This window comes from Mytilus trossulus, unplaced genomic scaffold, assembly GCF_036588685.1.
Source record: "Mytilus trossulus isolate FHL-02 unplaced genomic scaffold, PNRI_Mtr1.1.1.hap1 h1tg000244l__unscaffolded, whole genome shotgun sequence".
NCBI lineage: Eukaryota > Metazoa > Mollusca > Bivalvia > Mytilida > Mytilidae > Mytilus > Mytilus trossulus.
Window position 1 is genome coordinate 2,746,948 of NW_026963317.1, and position 20,975 is coordinate 2,767,922.

The 20,975-nt window shown below is 32.0% G+C and overlaps 2 protein-coding genes across 2 annotated transcripts; both read right to left on the reverse strand.

Moving 5' to 3' along the window:
- Positions 1-4,599: 4,599 nt before the first annotated feature.
- Positions 4,600-5,424, reverse strand: LOC134701522 (uncharacterized). The gene has a single exon (XM_063562671.1). The coding sequence runs from the start codon at positions 5,422-5,424 to the stop codon at positions 4,600-4,602; it is 825 nt and encodes a 274-aa protein (XP_063418741.1).
- Positions 5,425-5,549: 125 nt separating this feature from the next.
- On the reverse strand, positions 5,550-6,361 carry LOC134701489 (E3 ubiquitin-protein ligase TRIM45-like). The gene has a single exon (XM_063562641.1). It carries the CDS (start codon positions 6,341-6,343, stop codon positions 5,663-5,665), a length of 681 nt encoding a protein of 226 aa, XP_063418711.1. The 5' UTR covers positions 6,344-6,361; the 3' UTR covers positions 5,550-5,662.
- Positions 6,362-20,975: the final 14,614 nt, after the last annotated feature.

The window sequence follows — 20,975 nt, forward strand, 5'->3', positions numbered from 1 at the left end:
TTTATATATCATATTTAATTACATTCATTATAACATCATTAAAAAAATTTATTGATATACCAAAACATTATTTTATAAAATCATATATGGAAAAAATATACTAATTTTTGCACTAATTTATGATATCTCAAATGTATTTGAAATCATTTTTGGTAACTTTAGTAACAGTCTTAATAGTATAAGTTCGGTAGATAAATTACAGAGATTTGTTTATGCTTTGAAAAAATCATGGACGCTTGTGCAACATCCCAAGTTGATTTGAAAACTGAAAAATCTTAAATAGAAATGCAGTTTTAAAATTAAAAACAGTTCATCAATGACCAGAAAAACAGGTTAAATCTTGAAATTTAGTGTTAACAATTATCTTAACTCATGTAGATCAGTACTGTTATACATATAATAAAGCTTTAAATTATTTGTTAAGATGTCATTTGACTGATATTCTAGTGTCTTAATTCATTAGTATTGTTAGTTGGTTTGTTATCTTACCTAGCTGTCATTTCATTAAAAGTTCGAGTATTTGAACACTTAATTTTAATATATGTATTTAGTATGAATTTGCAGCATTTTGATTTGATATTACAAATGTATTTGTGTTGAATTGCAAATGTTTTACCTGATAGATATACTAGTTCTTATTTTCTTGCAATACTTTGACAATCACTGAATGTAGTTGTAAAATGATATATTTGTTTATATTCTACAAATTTTTTTTTTTGGATGTGTCTGCATAGGTTTAGAAGAAGAAAAGTAATCACATTTAAATTTGATAGCATAATTTGTGTTTGGCTTTTCCTTAATTGTTCAGGTATGTTGTTCAAATATTGTTTAAATACATGTAGATATGCATATTGGCAATAGTAGTACTTCCATGAAAAATTATTGAAATCCATTTTATTTATTATCATTTGTACTTATTAACTTTTTAAAATAATGTAAATTGATTTCATGCAATGTTGCATGATAATATATTTGGATGATAAAATGCATTGACGGGCGTTAGTTGACCTTTAGTTGTAAATGTTTGTGTCATTTTGGTATTGTGTGGATAGTTGTCTCATTGGCAATCATACCACATCTTCTTTTTTATATTTCCTGAATGGAAATGATTGTTTTATTGTTTCACAAAATAAAGCTATGATATTTTGTATGAAAGGTTTGCATTTTACTTTTAATTAAATTTGGTTAATATGGATTTATATCGCAATGAGTTGATCTTATATGAACATTGACTTAGAAGATGCAGGCAGTGTGTGCCCTCAATTGATGATTCATAGAGAATTTGTTATTGTTGAAAAAAAAAAAAAATATCTTTTAAAATATAGATCACCCGACATTGACATACTTTATCAATGTTTTGCTGAAGAGTTCATTTAATTATTGGTGAGGACATACTTTTTTTACAGAATAACTTAATATTTGTGTTTGTTTATTTGTTTGTTTAAAATAGGACATGAAATTTTCCTTGTTTACTTTATACTTAATATTTTTGGAATACAATTAAAAATGGGAATTTTTATTTGATTCAGAGAAGAACTCTTTTTTAGTTGAGAAGATTGTTGATAATACCCCTTTTCAACTCTAGAATACATGTTCCAAAACCCACACTTATATAGTCAATGTTACTATTAATATTTTAATTTTTTTTGAAAAGTGAAATGCAAGACTTTCATGTAGAATTTCATAGCTGTACTTCGTGAAACAATATAAGGATCATATTCAGTGTCCCTGTTGTTCCTTTGCTTTCCTCTTATAGTTGATTTGTAACCCTCAGTTTTAGTTTGTAACTGGGATTTGTTTTCTCTCAATTGATTTATGACTTTTGAACACCAATATACTACTGTTGCCTTTATGTTTAAATCAAATTGGTTGTGTAATGTTTTTTAGTAAACACTCTTGATTAAATAATGACTGTTGCTTGGAACGATTCTAAGTATCCATGATGAGAGTGATTTCATTCAGATAAGGGTTACAAATTTGATTCTGAATAACCATATATCAATTTGTTATGTTAATTATATAATATAGTTTATTTCTTTATGCTCATTTAATGTCCATAAGACTGTGCAATAGGCATAATTCTTTTTACTTTTTTTTTTTTTTTATATATATGATACTATTTTATATTGATAAATATTATGTATTACACTATTGTAATAAATAGTAATTAATGATGTTTTCTTTTTCTTATTTAATCCAATTTGTCTGGCCTCCAACCAATGTGGTTGTTGTAAATGTTTTTAAATATACGGATACTGTTTAAATTACTTATTTCACAAATTTTGACGAAATAGTTCTTACAGCATTAAGATGAACCTCATTTAACAATAACTTACATTTAAAATAGCAAACAATCTTAAAGATTGGATCTTGCAGAAAACACACACTAAAAACAAGTTTCTTTTTTTATATCAAAGCTTGGAAATGTAACTACAAATAGTCATATTTCATATGCAGGTAATATAAAGGATGCTATTGCAGTGTTTTCCATTCGGCATTTAAGCCGGGTGTGCCGACCACCTTCTTTTCAAAGCCGACCACCTTTCCATTTAAGGAGGTGGTCGGCTTTTTTTTCAAATTCTGGCTTTTTTTCGGTTCCGCACCGTAAAAATTTAAATTCTAATAGCGCCTCGCAGTTTGTTTACATTGACAAAAATGGCGGATCGTCAAATTTCAATGTTTTCTTTTATTAATCGGGGGAATGGAAAGGCAGATGACGATGGTGATAAGGAAAATTCTAAGCCATATAAGTCAACTAAAACGGATAGTTGAATCGAAATTGTTGAAATTGAAAAAAAGTATCATAACAACAGAAAAGGCACGCAGGCGATCGCGAAGATAAACAGGTTGGGAACAATTCCAAAATGAGGGATATCCCTATATGAGGGGCTGTCCATCAGGCAAGGGGTCATATTACTGTTGAAGAAAAAAAAAGAAAAACTTTGATTTATTAGCTTAAAAGGGGTGAAATCGTTTTATTTGGTACAACTTTTCTAAAAGAGTGTCCACAATGATAAAAAGGCCAGAAACAAATATGTCCTCATTTGTTTCTCTTTAAATGTCACAGAAGGATATTACTGTTCTCTGTGCCAAAAATACAGCACTAAAGCGAGGAACAGGACAGAAACTTGGTTTCGATAGGCCATGCATTAGCAGACTTTGTAGGAGGAGGGAGTCCTGCAAAAGCCATTATGATCTGCTATCCGAGATGCACAAAACTAATTTGTCAAATCATTTAATGAAAGGCTAGCAGTGATAGCAGAAGAATGGTTCAATTCCATTAAATGTGAATACAATACTTATCCTTCTATTTGTGACCCCAACCCACAGTAAAAAATAAACCCGGTTGAAAATGTTAAAAAAATCACCCGGTTGCAAGTGTTGTTTTCAAAACACCCACCTTACCTTAGTGAAAAAAGGAGAACACTGTATTGGTATTTTTTCAGCATGTCATAATTATTTTGCTTTTAAGCTGTTTTAAAAGTGTTACCCTCGACTGTTCTCTGATTCTTCCATCTGTCTGTCCCATTTTAGTTATCCAACTAACTTTTGTTTCCCAACTAACTTATGTTTTCCTCATTCAAATTTTTTGAAATTCATACACAATGCTAATAACCAAGACTCTCAAAGTGAGTTTGAATATGTAGTGTTGTGCAAATTCTGTAAAAAATTGTGACCTAAGTCCAATGAAAACTGTCTTTATTTTTATGCCCCAACTAAGACAGAAGAGGGGCATAATGTTTTCTGGTCTGTGAGTACGTTCGTTTGTTTGTCTGTTTGTCCATCTGTCTGTTAGTCCCAGTTCAATTAAAGTTTTTGGTCAAGGTAGTTTTTGATGAAGCTGACTTGAAACTTAATACACTTGTTGCTTATGATATGATCTTTATAATTGTAAAGCCAAATTTGACTTTTGACCCCAATTTCACGGTCCACTGAACATAGAAAATGAAAGTGGGAATTTCAGGTTAAAGTTTTTGGTCAAGGTAGTTTTTGATAAAATTGAAGTCCAATCAACTTGAAACTAAGTACAAATGTTCCCTATAGTATAATCTATCTTATTTTAATTTCTATTTCAAATTAGATTATTACCCAATTTCACGGTTCATGGAATATGGAAAAGGATAGTGTGATTGGGGCATCCGTGTACTTTGGACACATTCTTGTTTTAAATCTAGACCTCTATGATTGTGGCATTGTGTTGAGTTGGGATCTGTTAAAAAATAACTACAACTTCAGTTTAATATTCTAGACCAACTTAAAATAACTAAAGACTTATAATCTATAAGCAATAAGTCAACTATATTTGTTGTATTGAAGAATTGTAAGCTGTACATGTCTGCCTGGCATGGTTCATCTGACCTTGACCTCATTTTCATGGTTCATTGATCAATGTTTCGTTTTCTTGGTTAATATTGAGTTTATGTGACAGTTGTAATAAAGCTTTATATTTAGGTCTATCAACATTAAATCAATGATGAGTAAAAGAGGCAAGACATTTCAGCGTGTGCACTCTTGTTTTATTTAAATTTAAATTGACTTCAATTGTCTAATAAACAGTCAGTAATTTATGTAAACGTGGAATCTTGTGAATTTCACAGTTTACTTAGATGTTAGAAACCCCGAAAACTTAACACTATATATTTTGGCCTCAGCAGGTCCACTTTCGTATGTACTACAACCTATGTACAATGTTCCTCTGTTGTCAATTTTTAAAGAAAATGGAAAAAGGATACCTAACTGATCATTAGTGTTTAAGTAATGAATGCACTGTCCTAAACTGTTTAAGATATAAATCATGTTACTTTCCATATCTGTAATGATAAGGTTTTTTAGTTTAGTAGCCGCCAAATCTCTTGGTTTGAATATGACTTGTCCTTTCCTGATATTTGGATTACCACTATATATCAACCTTACGCCGTTAGTTCTATCTAGTGCCACTATCCTACCACAGTTATCTCTATTCAGACGATCTAGAACATACATGTTATTGTCACTGTCTGTTGCTATGCTTTGTGGAGCAGAAAAGATAGGCTCTCCATTATTGTCGAGATCATACACCTTTTCAGTTCTTCCTTTTATATCCATAACAACAACTTGTCTTGTGCCTTCAACTGGGAAGACCGGTCCTTTCTTTCTGGTTCTGATCACAATCTTATCATCCAAGGTTACATGGATGGCACCTGTTATTAAGGGAGCTACACTATATTTTGATTTGGTCATTTTTTCAGTGGTATGGCAAATCATTTTAAGATTTGGTTCTGCATTAGATAATAGTAAGTCTCCAGATGATAAGAAGGCCATGCCAGTTAAATGTATAGATATTTCCTTTATAATATTCACTTGTCCGTCTGAAAATTGTATCTTCTGTAATATTTGGGTTTTATTGTGACCAATCCACAATGTTCCTTCATCACAGCAAACCATCTTTCCAACTGTTTTCAGTCCTGTTTTATACTGTTTTATCACTTTAGGGTCATATTGGTCGAGTGCATAGTGGAAATCATCACCAGACGCATTAAGTTGTCCATGTAGTGTCTGCTGATTGAGTATATTTCCTGGAACGTATTGTGGCAGCCTTTTAATACAAGTAGTGACTAGTGCTATATTTCGTTTCCTTGCTGCTGTTTCCCTTTTGCAAGCACTGAAAACATCACAAGCATTATTAAACAGAAGAAAATGCATTGGTTAAGCACTCTGTTCGATATTCTAAATCTTTGTTTATCTTCTTTGACTTGATATCTGCATCCTTTACTAATTTTGATTGCAGATCCCATCTCTGATCAAGTTCTTTCAGAAGTGATTTTGTGTGCATTTCAACTTCATCTTTTAAAAGTTTTTCTCGACTCATTATTTTTTGCTTCTCTCTCTCATATTTGATGTCTTCTGACGATTTGAAAGTAGACAGGTTAGATCTTCCTCTTTCATAATTTGCTAATTGTTTGTCAATTTCAGAATTAAAAGTTTTTAATTTCTTCACAGTTTGCTCGTATCCTTTAACCAATTCAATCATGTTGTGCTTTGTATGAGTGATAGTAATACAGGAAGGGCATATAACTTCATCACATGTCTGACAAAATATGCAGCAGTTTTGCCCACTATGAATTTCACATGGAATATTATGAAAGTCTTTGTTTTCTTTGGCTTGCTGTTGTTGTGAAGCAATGTCTTTGATATCAATAATGGTATGTTGGTACGTGGATTTGACTTTTTCATGAATTTTCTGGCATTTTGTACACAAGAGAAAATCACATTCTATACATTTCCATTTTATTTCATTAGATTCTTCGCACAACTGGCATGATATAGGAATTTGTCCTTCATGGAGAGGTTTGGATGAAGCCATTATGCTGAACACACTCTCACGGTGGTTACAATGAATAGGGTATACAAGATATTTAATTTTATATATGACTAATGTGAAGTGTTGAAACTTCCTTTTAAAATCTTCATCGTACGAGGAAGAATGTCAATATCATCCCACAGAATATTGATTTTTACATTCTAAACTATACATAAATCATAAGATTCCTCACATATTTGGCCAGCATAATTGAATGAATGTTTGAAACAATTGATAAAACAAAACCAAAATGAATACTAGTACTAGTACACATTGGTGTAATATGTTATGACCCTAATATCGATGAATATAAACTGAGAGAGATAGTTAAACTCAACATAAGTGCAATATTATTTTTATTATATCAAATTTATTTGATCTATCATGATGATAATTCTTCCAAGGGCTGAGGTTAAGACATGATGTCAAATTCCTAGCTGCTATTATGTGTTATTTCTCGTTTTGTTGGATTTATCGTTTACTCTTTTATATCTTGGCGGGGATGTATGTATTCGGGTTTAGTTTTCTGTAATAAGTTAATACTTAAGTTTCTTTATGTGAACTCTTTCAGATACATTTGATAAAATTTACTGTTTGCAATAGCATGAATTGTTCTATATAATAAGAATGTTCTTATCCCGGGCATAAAAACAATGCCGTATTTGGCGAAACCTTTTCAACTTTTGATCTTCAGTGCTGTACAACTTTGTACTTTTTTTTCACTTTCGATCTTTTATATCTGGGCGTCACTGTTGATTTTTGTGTGGACAAGGCGCGTTTTTGGCGTATTGAATTTTAAACCTGATGCTTTTTGTTATCTATTAATCATGTTTTTCTTTGTCTAATATGTTCTCCTATTTATTTGTATTGTAGTCCTGTAATATTATGTTGTCATCTCAATGTTATATTTAACTTTGCCATTAAAGTGCGAGGTTTGGCATGCCACAAAACCAGGTTCAACCCACCACTTTTATTCCCCTTTAAAAGTGTCCTGTACCAAGTCAGGAAGATGGCCATTGTTATATTATTGTTCGTTTATGTGTGTGTTGCATTTTAACGTTGAGTCGATTGTGTTTTCTCTTATTTTTGAGATATTGAGATAAGACGTGACACGGTACTTGTCTATCCCAAATTCATGTATTTGGTTTTCATGTTATATTTGTTATTCTCGTGGTGTTTTGTCTGATGCTTGGTCCGTTTCTGTGTGTGTTACGTTTTGGTGTTATGTCGTTGCTCTCCTCTTATATTTAATGCGTTTCCCTCGGTTTTAGTTTGTTACCCCGATTTTGTTTTTTGTCCATTGATTTATGAGTTTTGAACAGCGGTATACTACTGTTGCCTTTATTTACCCAAAACTTCTTTAAACAACCAGTGTAGAATGCAATATCATCATTCGCTAAGCCTATATCACCCTGATCAATCGGTCTGTAGTTTTCGTATCACGGCTTTGAGACGAGAGCAAGCATTATCAACGACGTCACAATGTTTGAAGAGAAGTTATCAGCGACATCACAACGTGTGAGGAGACGTTACCAAGCTCGCTGTCATCAAACCTAAAGGAAGGACAGGGGCGGGTCCAGGTAAGGGCGTAATGGGCGTATGGCCCCCCTTTAAAAAAAAAAAAAAAAAAAAAAACTCGTTATAATCTGCTAGTATTGTATTTAATAATGGCAAGTTATCATATTCATTAATTAAAAATGCTCCGTCGTTGTGCTAGACAGACACATCGTAACAATGTTCCCGCTTCATCAGGTAAAGAATATTTTAAACGGGCAATCTACTTACCTTATCTTGATGAGCTAATTCAGCAACTTTATATGCGTTTTGGTCAAGAGGCTGTCTCTGTTGTTCGTGCCCTGTCCATTTTGCCTTTCCGAGTTCACCTTATCTCCGAAGAGATGGAGAAGGATGTTTATGATTATTACAATACTGATATGCCTTCGCCTGAAACATTCAGGCAAGAGATGAGACTCTAGAAGTCGTTTAGGGAAAATCAACCGGACAAACCAGAGTCAATAACATCAACCTTAACTGATGTAAGGGCATGCTCGACTTTATTTTCAAACATCATGAAAGTTCTCTTCTTACATGCTTTGACGAGCGTCACGTCAAGCTCCACCGAAAGAGATAACTCATCCCTTAAGTTGATCAAAAATGATTTGAGAAGCACCATGAAGGAGGATCGCCTAAATGCTCTGCTTCTTTTATATGTTCACAAAGACATTAAACTTTATTTTGCTAAAATTATTGACGATTACGCCATGAGAAATCCACGTAACATGGTTCTAATGAATCCACTCTATTAATTGAAAATGAGAGTTCGTCAGTATTTTTCTGTGTTCATTTTGATTTTGCGTCAAGGTACATGTATACTAGAAATATGTATATTTCCACATTAAAGCAATACTCAGAACGAAAGAACTTTATTCTTCAGTGTTTATTTGTCTTATATCATGTGTGTCGTTCAACGAAACCCGAACTTAATCAAAAAAAGAGGGATTACTTCATAATTTGATGCTAAATTGTTGAAATTCAGGAGCTTCTGAGTTTCCCCATGGACCCTCAACCGTAATCACGCCTCTCGTTCATAAAATCCTGGCCTAGGAATTGAAATGTTAAGTAACTCCTTATATCCTTGAGTTTGGAATTTTTCGTTATTGGTCTTCTGCTGTTAAGATCCATCCAATCATTTTAATATACCATAGTCTAGACAATTAATGGATAGAACTCAACATAAAAAATGTCACACCCTGACACTTTAACTATAAAATATACATGCTCCAAGTCAGGAACCGTTACATTAGTGCATTTCTCTATTACTTTATGTTTTTAAGCCAAAAAAGGTCCAAAAATTTTTTCGCCTCGCTTTGCTCGGCGAAATATTTTATTCTACGCCCCCCTTTCAAATATCCTGGACACGCCCATGAAGGATGAAAAGACATGTAATAGAACTATCAACATACAATAACAAACTAAAAACAAGGGAAAAACATCAATCATATTAAAGAGGAAAACAATCAATTATAAGAGGAAAACAATCTATTATAAGAGGTAAACAACAAAACAACTTTAACAACAGAAAACAAACCCTAACCTACATAGAAACTTGATAACAACTGCTATGTTCCTAACTTAGTACATGAAATATTTACAAAAATAATGGTAGGTTGAACCTGATTTAATTACTAGTCAAACCTTCAGCTTATATGGCAATGCTAAAAATACTGCTAAAATGACAACGAGAGATACCATAGGGACAATCAAACTTATTAGTCGTAAGCTGAGTTGACGTCATGACAAAAGGTAAACCAATAGACCCATGACAGTCTGCAAACCCTATTTGGAAACATAGAGACTATATGCATAGGATTTAATTTTACCCCACCACAATTTTGGACTGATGTCAGGTGGTCTTGATGGGCATGTAAAATTTATTAATGTGCCAATGGTTTTGATTCGCAGGTACCACTTTTTGACATGCCACTCAAATCTGAAATACCAACACAACATCTATGAATCCATTTGAAAATTTATACTGCAACTACTTGTGTTTATTTCCTAAATATAGTAAAACAGGTTTATTTTGTGCAATGTCTATTTCTTCATGGAACTCTTTTTCAATAATCAGGGGTTCAATAAGGGATGAAAATAAGATTGAAATTTGTGTTACAATTTTAATAGTTCTCAATGTATTGATTATTCCATCATTTTCTACATTAAAAAATACCTGTACCAAATCAGGAATATGACAGTTGTTATCCATTCGTTTGATGTGTTTGGACTTTTGATTTTGCCTTTTGATTTTGGATTTTCCTTTTTGAATTTTCCTCGGAGTTCAGTATTTTTGTGTTTTTACTTTTTTCTACATTTGAAAATGTCTGTTCCAAGTCAGGTATATGACAGTTCTTGTTCATTCGTTTTTTATGTGTTTTGTTATTTGATTTTGCCATGTGATTATGGACTTTCCGAATTGTTTTTCTTCTAAGTTCAGTATTTTTGTTTTCAGCACAAAACTGGTACAGGGCTCAGTAAAATTCTGCAATTGACCTAATATTGTATATTTTTTTCTGTATTATTTTGACTGTATTATAGTGTATCCATCATCACAGCAAACAAATTGTTTAACAGCTATTGTAAATGTGTTTGATTGATATTATATAACAGACTCTGACAAATCGAGTAAAAGTGAACGTCAATGTTTTTGTTACCTTAATTTGAAGATTGGTAAACTTTTGTTGCCTAAATTATGCAGCTAGAGTCCGTATGTCGTGTAATTGAAAAGGAAGCGATATTCCAAGTCTGGAAACATTCTCCGGAAACTTCTTCTTATTATTCTTTCGTAAATCCCTCCGTATTAGAGCACCGCTGGAAATAAATATTGTTAAAATCACTAAAATATAATTGAATAATCATCCACCAGTAGAATCGTATACTAGTATTTACATCAACAAATAATAAGCAGAAACAATTTGACCTTCTCATCGGGGAGTTTATTTCAAAATTGTATTGTGCAAGCAGTCCCCTACCTAAAGAACAAATTTTATATCTAGAAGAACATTCCAAAATTCCATAAATAGTGAAATAATCAAGGTAAACAAAAACTGGGGAAATTGAAACAACTCCAAACGAGCCAGACCAGGTGCCTTGACAGCGTAAGCGTCTGCTACTTTATATGCGCCACCCCAGTCGAATTTACATTTGGTCAAAATAACAATCAAGAATAGGATACAATCTTAAATCTCATCAAAGATGTCAGCTTTATTATTTTATACGTCAGACGCGCGTTTCGTCTATATAAGCCTCAAGTGACGCTTGAATCAAAACAGTTGGTAGGACCAAATAAAATACGAAGAAGAAGAGCATTAAAACCGAACATTTCAAAAAGTTGTGCAAGAAATACTTAAATAACCTATACCCGGGGGTAATAACATTTGACTGTGTCGAAAAATAAGACCACGAAATCATGTCGGTGGACAGTTGAGATCCCGTCATATCGTATCGGTCAACCAATTTGTGATGGTGACCGTAACACATATGTAGTACCAATTCCTGTCTGCTAATGAAGTCCGTATAGTTTGAGTCTGCACGAGCGTAACGTGTCAATTTAGATATGTTAACGTGTAACCATGGAGTAGATGGTATGTTACTGATAAGAAGTTTGATGTTGAAATCATTACGTTTGTCTTCGATTCAAGTTTGAAATCGTCAACGTATGCCATTATTGCAGAGTTCAAAAACGATAGATGAAATGTAGAGTACCACGATATATAAAAAATAACAAATTTCAGAATACCTAGTTTGTAAGAAAAGGTAAATTAACAAAAATGAAAAAGTAAACTCCAATAGAAATTCAAAACAGAAAGTCCTTTATAAAATGACAAAAAGCTCAAACAAATCTATTAAATAGAGAACTGGTGTACTCCTGACTTGGTTTAGGTATTTCCTCATACAGACCATGGTGGATCAAACCTGGTTTATAGCTAGCTAAACCTTTCAATTGTATGAGAGTCGCATAAGATTGGACTTCATTGACACCAATGGGTGAGTTAACGAACGAGACAAAACAGGTAAAAATTTCAGAATTTAGGGTGCAGCAGTCAATATTGTAATATAATCTTAATGACTGTATAAAACAATAACTGTTTCAAAAAAGAAAATGACATATACACAAAGTAGAATAAGCGTAAATGAAAACCATGAGATCGAGAATCTTTGAATACTTGATCATAATACTTGAACCCAGGAAAATAACGAATCTACACCAATAGTGATAGGTTAAAAGAAATTAGACAGAAAAATTTGATATTGATAAACACAGTACATAAGAAAAAACAACTCAAATGAAAAAGGTAAATAACAAAAGAAAAAACCTCAATGGAAACTGTCTATAAAAAGAGAGGATAGAATAAATGTGACGCGACAAGATATAAACTATGTTCAACACGGTTCTCAAATTTGTCGCAAAAGTCCCGCTGAAAGCACTAAATTAATATTGAATTCGGTACATAAGATTGCAGTAGATCGTAATTATCTATAAGCATGAAAGAAAAAGAAAATCTGTTATTTGCTTCTTCTACTGTTAGCTAAGATTAAATACAATCAAGCATTAAGATGAAGGTGTGATTTTTTAACAATTCTCTATTTTTTGTTTTACAATATATTTCTATCGATGATTAAAAACCCGTTCACCCAAATTTAAAGGAGGGGAAACGTATTATTCAGTTTGTATTCTTGTCATCCTTTAGTAAAGCAAATTAATTTTTACTTATTCAATGACAATGGAAATATTTTTGAATGCATTTTATACGTCGGTCAGATTAAATAAGCGGATAATGTTTTTTTGAGATATCAAACATTTCAAGTTAATCAGATTATACTTTTTTTTTAATATAAACAAAAACATCCTCAAGTTAGTTCGCATTTAGTTTGACATATTTTCTTGTTTCCTGTTTTCGGTTAATAATGATAAAAATCTAATGGCTAATTACTCACAAACTTTTTTTCTTCATGTACATTTGTCAGTTTCCTTATACCATCATGTTTTTGATGTTTAGAATAAATTTATAATTGACACTTTTCCATTTTCTGGGAAAATACTAAGAAGTTATCTCAAAATACATATTTCTGGTCATAAAATTTTGTCAGTTTCCTGTAACAATCTTGTTACTGACTTTTCGATTAAAGTTACATTGTCATTCAAGAGGATGCTCCATTCATGACATAAACAATAATAATATTTCCCAGGCTTATTGAATTTTATTTGTAACAAAACTACTATTTTACCAAAGATTGATCAATTTTCACCACGTTCGTCTTGAAAATCTTTTAATGTAACATCCATCATAGCATCATCGACACTGACAATTCAGCTAGGTTTTTTTGCAATGTTTACGCATTTTCTGCATAGATGGACTAGGTAAGCTTAAAATAGTCCAGGGTTTACCGTTTAGTATCACATCTTCTCTCTTTAACATATTAAAACCAAAGTCAACTACATGTGCATCTTAATCTTATGAATAATACAATATGAATATAATAGTGTATTATATATACAATCAATTTTGTTCTACTTTTTTCTGTTGGTCAATTTAGAGGTTCCCTTGTGTAATTCATCTTTCTACCGATTACTTTTTATAATAGTTTAACGGTTTGTGTTATATAATGAAAAGCAAATCTGTTCTCCCATTTATTTGCATTGTAGTCCTGGCATGTAAGGTTGTAATTTAAATGTTATATTTAACATTGCGATAAACGCGGAAGGTTTGGCATGCCAGAAAACCAAGTTCAACCCACCATTTTTTTTCTTAAAATGTCCTATACCAAGTCAGGAAAATGGCTATGGTTATATTATAGTTTGTTTCTGTTGTGTCGTAGTTCTCTTATATTTCATGCGTTTCCCTAAGTTTTAGTATGTAACCCGGATTTGATTTTTTTTCTCAGTCGATTTAGGAATGAGTTCTACCACTGTCGCCTTTATATAGTTATTACTTAATGAAAAGTAACAGTATTTAGTCGTTTGTTTTAATTGTTTGTATTCAGTAAAAATTTCAAGTATTTTTATCTTATTCTTCAAATGTATTTCTGTTGAATTAGAAATAATTTACTTGATGGTATAAATTAGTTTTTAAATCTTGCAATACGTTGCCAATCACTGCATGTAGATGCTTTAATTTTTTCTGTATATTAATCAAGCTAAAAAAATTACACTATAAACAATTTCATAAACATTAGCTTTAATAATCTTCTTACGTAATCAAATCAAATGGCATTTAAAAAAAAAGAAAACAAAATAGCATATCGACACTCTAAAGACAAAGTAAGTAAGCGAAAATGAAAACCATGAGATCGATAATGTATGAAAACTTCATAAAAATTGAACCAATGAAAAAAGTGAAAGGTGAAATAAAATTTCGTCCACTCAGATTTAAGGGAGGGGAAACGGAGTTTTCATTTTACTTATTCAATGAGAATGTAAATATTGTTTAATATAATTTGTACGTCGGTCATCTTTTATTAGTGGACGAAGTTTTTGTCATGAGATATATCAAACATTTTAAGTTAATCAGAAAATACATTTTTTTAAAGTTAATTTCCCTCAGTTTTAGTTTGTAACCCGGATTTGTTTGTTTTTCTCAATCGATTTACGAATTTCAAACAGCGGTATACTACTGTTGCCTTTATTTTACATTTAGATCGACAAATATGGTTTCCTGTTTTCGTTTAGTAGGGATAAAAATCTTCCAGCTCATTACTCAAACACTTATATTATTTTTTTTTCTTGGAAATTTGTCAGTTTCCTTATACAATAATGGTGGTGATGTTTAGAATAAATTTTTAATTTCCTGTTTTGTGAGAAATACTAAGATGTTATCTTAAAATATATATTTCTGGTCATACAATTTTGTCAGTTTCCTAAAACAATCTTGTTTGTGATTTTTCGTTTAAAGTTCTATTGTCGTTTAAGTGGATGCTCCATTCATGACATACATTTTAATATTTCCCAGGCTTATTTTTTCCCCTTTATCAGAAAACAATTCTTTTACCAAAAATCAATCAATTTTATCATTTTCGTCTTGAAAAGCTTTTCATGACATAAGTATTTAAAATATTTCTCAGACTTATTGATTTTTTTTCTTTATTACAAAATGATTGTTTTACTAAAATCAATCAATTTCCACCCTTAATAATACAATTCCGTACGAATAGATAATAGAGTAGTATATTCAATCAATTTTGTTCTACTTTTCTGTCGGTCAATTCAGAGATTTCTACTTTTGCTGTTGGTCAATTCAGTGGTTTGCTAATGTTATTCACCTTTCTGTAGATTAATTTTATAGTTTAACGGTTTAAAAAAACAAGCTTAAAAATAGCAGAATTCAATAAGAGTATTGCTTAATCCCTATTTTAAAGATGAAACTTATGAGTAAAATAAACCAATTAATAATTTATTAATGAATGAGGTTGCCCATCAAGGTGCATTTTGTTGATTATGTGAAACTGAAACTAGGATTAAAATCTGAGTTATCCACCCCTTTTGAAGATTTCTTCTAAAGAAAATGATACAGAAATTAACAACTATATGTCACCGTACAGCCTTCAAAAATTAGCAAAGCCAATAGTCATTATTTGATTTAAAGTAACAGTTATTAGTCGTTTGTTTAAATTGATTGTATTCAGTAAGAATTTAAAGCATTTTTATCTTATTTTACAAATGTATATTTGTTGAATAAGAAATAATTTACTTGTTTGTATACATTAGTTTTTAATTCTTTGAAATGCGTTGTCAATTACTGCATGTAGATGTTAATGATATCAAAGTTATCATTATATACTGTAAATTCAATTTTTGTTTAGATTGGGATCGAGATCGATGTCAATATAGTTGAATGTTATGCGACTGTCATACAAGCGATATGTTTAGCTAGCTATCAGGTTTAAAATATTTTTCATAAGAAAATGGCTGTATCTAATCATGAATACAACAGATGTCGTCCATTCGTTTGATGTGTTTTGGCTATTGTTTTTGCCATTTAATTTTGGACTTTGCATTTTAAATTTTCTTCGGAATTCAGTTTTATTTTGATTTGACATTTTACCTGTTGCAAACATAGTGACTGGATCGGTTTCGTTAAAGAAGATGAAAAAAACATCTTCGTTAAAATAGTGTTTTAAGTCGTAATAATCAATATCAGGACTGTGTATATAGTTTAACAATTTAAATATCTAATGAATGTAGAAATATCTGAATTGACTATTATTGTATATAGTAATACCCGTACGTCATCTTGAATACTTCAAATTCATTATAATTTATTTACTATTGTATGCATAATTTACAATTATACTTTAAATAAACTCATCATAGATACCAAGACTAAAATTTGTATATACGCCAGACGCGCGTTTCGTCTACAAAAGACTCATCAGTGACGCTCGAATCCAAAAAAAAAATAAAACGGTAAAAAAAGTACGAAGTTGAATAGCTTTGAGGACCAAAATACCTAAAAGTGTTGCCAACACAGCTAGGGTAATCTATGCCTGAGGAAGAAAAGCCTTAGTATTTAAAAAAAAAATCAAAATTTTGTAAACAGTAAATTTATAAATATAACCACATCAATGACAATTCATGTCAGCACAAAAAGTGCTGACTACTGGGCTTGTGATACCCTCGGGGAAATAAATCTCCATCAGCAGTGGCATCGACCCAGTGGTTGTAAATAAACTCATTAAACCATGTTAGTGGATTTGAAACAAACTGTCATGATAATTGATATGGATGATAAATCTTCTTAATTATAATGATCATTATTATTGATTTGTAAAATATTAGAAATATCATTTTTAATTTGACGAGTCTGAAGCTTCCTCCAGTTTTTTCTCCCAAAAAAGCCTTGAAATCAGGATATTTTTTTTAGAAATAGGGGTTTTTACAATCAATGAAATTTCGAAGTTTTGCTGTCTATTATTTCAAAAGTATCTTGAAATGACATTAGCTATAAACATCTAGTGTGTACCCTGGTGAATTTCAGAGAATTTGCCAGGGTTGAAAAAAAAATGTGTTTTTTATAAGAGAGGGACGAAAGATACCAGAGGGACAGTCAAACTCATAAATCGCCATGGCTAAAAATGAAAACGACAAACAGACAAACGGTATTACACATGACACAACATAGAAAACTAAAGAATAAGCAACGCGAACCCCCACCCACCAGGGGTGATATCAGGTACTCCGGAAGGATAAGCAGATCCTGCTCCACATGTGGCACCCGTTGTGTTGCGTATTCAAAATTTACTAGACTGACTTTAATTTAATTTTCATATATGAAATGAGTGTTCTGATAGACTTGTACATGAAATGTAAACATTTTTTCTTACTCGGACTACGGTGGTTCAGTAGTCTTACAAGTTCGCCCTGTCAACTCTGAGGTTGTAAGTTTAATCAATAAAAGCAACGTTAGTGTACCGCTGTTCAAAAGTCGATTGAGAGAAAACAAATCCGGGTTATGAAATAAAACCGAGGGAAACACATCAACTGTAAGAGGAAAAGAAAGGACCAACAGGAACATTGAAGTGCAACAAAAACAAACGACATACTAGTACATAAAAACGAACTACTTGATATCGATTGCATTAATCCTTAGTTGGTACAGGAAATTTTTAAAAAACATAGTGGATTGCACCTGGTTGAATAGCTAGCCAAAACCTACCGCTTAAATTAGCTTAAATGACAGTTTAAAATATATCTCTAAGATGACCACACTAAGTGACATAAATACAGCACACACACGCAAAAACACTCATCACAGAGAAACTAAAAGTCGACACAATAAGCAAACCGCAGCACATCAACGAACATCTTACATCAACGACAGACAACATAGAACATCACGAACAGAGACGCACTAACGAAAAGAATATGCAATCTCGACCTTTATACATTTTACAAAATCTACTGTGGCAAGTAGTGTTATGAAGAGCAGTAAAAGTTCAGTCTTGCCTTTGAAGATTGTCAGATATTATAAAATTTCACAAAATACCCAGAGCTGCCTTTTATTTACCTAGACACTCTTGGTATACGGGTTGCTTTAATAGTTTTCTTCAGAGAAAGTTTCTACTCTAATTAAATTTTATATTGAGTACTTCAATGTTATTGTAAAAGATGGTTTATGGCTGTATGCTCATATTACATGTCAAATTAAAACTGTGCAATAGGCATCATTCCTTTCACTGTTTACATTTCTATATATATTTGATATGATTTTATATTGAAATATATGAATGTATTAAACTTTTGTTTTAGAGATTAATAAACATGATTTAATGGTTGTATAGTAGTATATATTACACAAACAAGTCAAAACATTTACTAAATTTTATCATCGGTATAAGGACATCATTCGTAAATATAGCTCAACGTGCAGACTTCTTATACGTTTCGGTATTTCATATCCAATTTTTTATGGAAATATTCTTTATAAAGCACAAAAATGTCAGTATTCACCGCAGAAACTAAGAAAACCTTTAAATAGACTTATTAAGAAGGGATATAGTTACGATACTGTTGTCAGGTCATTAAAGATTTCATATTTTGGCGTTAAATTCTTTGTATGAACGGGAAAGATTGTGCCTGATATTCATATGATGAAATCATAATCTTTCAATCAGTTTAATTGAAGTCTGGAGCTGGCATGTCAGTTATAACTGCTAGTAGTCTGTTGTTATTTATGTATAATTGTCATTTTGTTTATTTTCTTTGGTTACATCTGCTAACATCAGAATCGGACTTCTCCTGAATTGAATTTTAAATGTACGTATTGTTAAGGTCTTTCCTCTCCGTGAGGAAAGACCTTATTGTTTTTCGCATGTTTTTTTTTTTTTTTTTTTCATCCAGCATTTGTTTGACATGGCCTCCCCTCGTTTCTATTGGAGTTATCAAAACCAAATATGGACCATCGGTAGACCTCATTATGAAGTATTACCAGATGAGGCTGTGTAGGATTTCATCATCCCCTTGAGAAGTTATCTCCCTTTTATTGATTTTTTTCAACATGGCCCCCCCTCGTTGTTTTTAAAGATATCATGATCTTATTTGGACAATAGGTACATCTCATCATGATGTATTACCATATGAGGCTGCATAGAAATTCATCATCCTCTTTGAGAGTTATTTCCCCTTGAAACAATTTCTTTCCTTTGCTCATTTCTCAAAAAATGTTAGAGCTAGAATCGATTTGAAAACGGCAACATGTACAGGAACTGATGGCAATTTTAATGAACATATACAATCATTTTGTTGTTAACCCTTATAAGGAGTTATTCCCCTTGAAAAATTGTATACAATTTTAGAAAAAATCTATTTCAAGAACTGGAAGTCGTAGAGACTTGGGACCTTCACCAATAATCTTTAGTTCATGTGACCTTCAATATGCACCCAAGGTCAAAGGTCACAGAGTGCAAAAAAAAATTACGCTGCAATTTCAAGCTTACATATTAGGAAAACGATAAGACTTTGCTGCCTACATACAGCGTATAAAATGTTCCTCTCGACGAACTCTACATTTTATATAATAAGCCCAAAAATGTCCGACCGTCTGTTCAAAAGTTACAACGGGATGATTATTAAAAGTATAGTATTTTGTGTATATCTTTTTAAAGGTAACAGATATCAACCTACTATAAACTGAAAAGATGATCAGTAATTCAAGACCTTCAATTTGAGGTCAATGTCAGGTCATGATGAAATTTCACCTTGACCTTCACATTATACTATGACCTTGACCTTGTGATATTTGAAAGGTCAAGTGGTCTTGAGTTGAATGGTGATAGTCCGATGTCTCTACGGCTTCCGGTTCTCAAGTTTGGTATTGCATCATATATTTGATGATTAATTGTGACCTTGGTGAACATTGAAATTGTCCCAATTCTTTTTCTATGATGTTGTCCTTTAACTGTAGATCATTTACCATTTAACAGATTTGAGATATCTGCTGTCGTTTTAGAGATAATGCAGTTTGAAATTTTGCGAGCGGCGGCATGTATTTCTGAATCAACAACAGCTTACCACTTAAAATGTTTAAGAAATTGAAGAGGTTGGCATAGTTATATGTTTGACCAAATACCAAAAACATTCCATGGGAAAAAACACCAAAAAAATCATTTTGAAATTTTCATGTTTTGCATTAACTTTGTAAGTTTCATAACTTCTATTTATATCGTTGATATTGCATCATTTTTGACACTTTGCCAAATGGGGTCAACTGATATATCAAATTGAAGGTCTCAATAAACTCTGCTTAAAAATGAAAATTTTAAACCTCTTTTTCATCCCAGGGGGAAGGGTGGGGTCATTTAGTGCAAACATTCAAATTTTTCAGATGGTAATGTTGTCGCATATCAAATGAAAGAACATAAAGCGTACATTTCAAATTTCAAATTCACATCCCCCGAAAATTGGTTGGATGGGGTCTTTGAGTGCAAAAAAATTTTTTTTACAATTGGGTTGTTGTATATCAAGTAAAAGGTCATGATGTGTACATTTGAATTATCAAATTCCTGACCTCCAAAAATTAGTTGGATGGGGTTATTAAGTGCAAAAATCAAACTTTCTAGAACATGGCGTTGTCGCATATCAAATGATCATCTATCCTGTGTTACATACATCATACTTCCGATCTCGAAAAATGTAGGCTGATGAGGTCATTAAGTGTAAAAAGTGAAAAGTTTCAGAAGGTATGCTTGTCGTATATCAAACGAAAGGTCGTACAAAGTACATTTCGAAAACATCACTTTTACAGGAAAGACCTTTCAATTGTTTTACAAACAATTGAGATACTAGTTATGTGTTTACTTTTCTACATTGGCTAGAGGTATAGGGGGAGGGTTGAGATCTCATAAACATGTTTACCCCTCCGCATTTTTGCGCCAGTCCCAAATCAGGAGCCTCTGGTCTTTGTAAGTCTTGTATCATTTTAATCTTAGTATCTTGTGTACAATTTGGCAATTAGTATGGCGTTCATTATCACTGAACTAGTATATATTTGTTTTGGGTCCAGCTGAAGGACGCCTCCGGGTGCGGGAATTTCTAGTTACACTGAAGACCTGTTGGTGACCTTCTGCTGTTGTTTTATCTATGGTC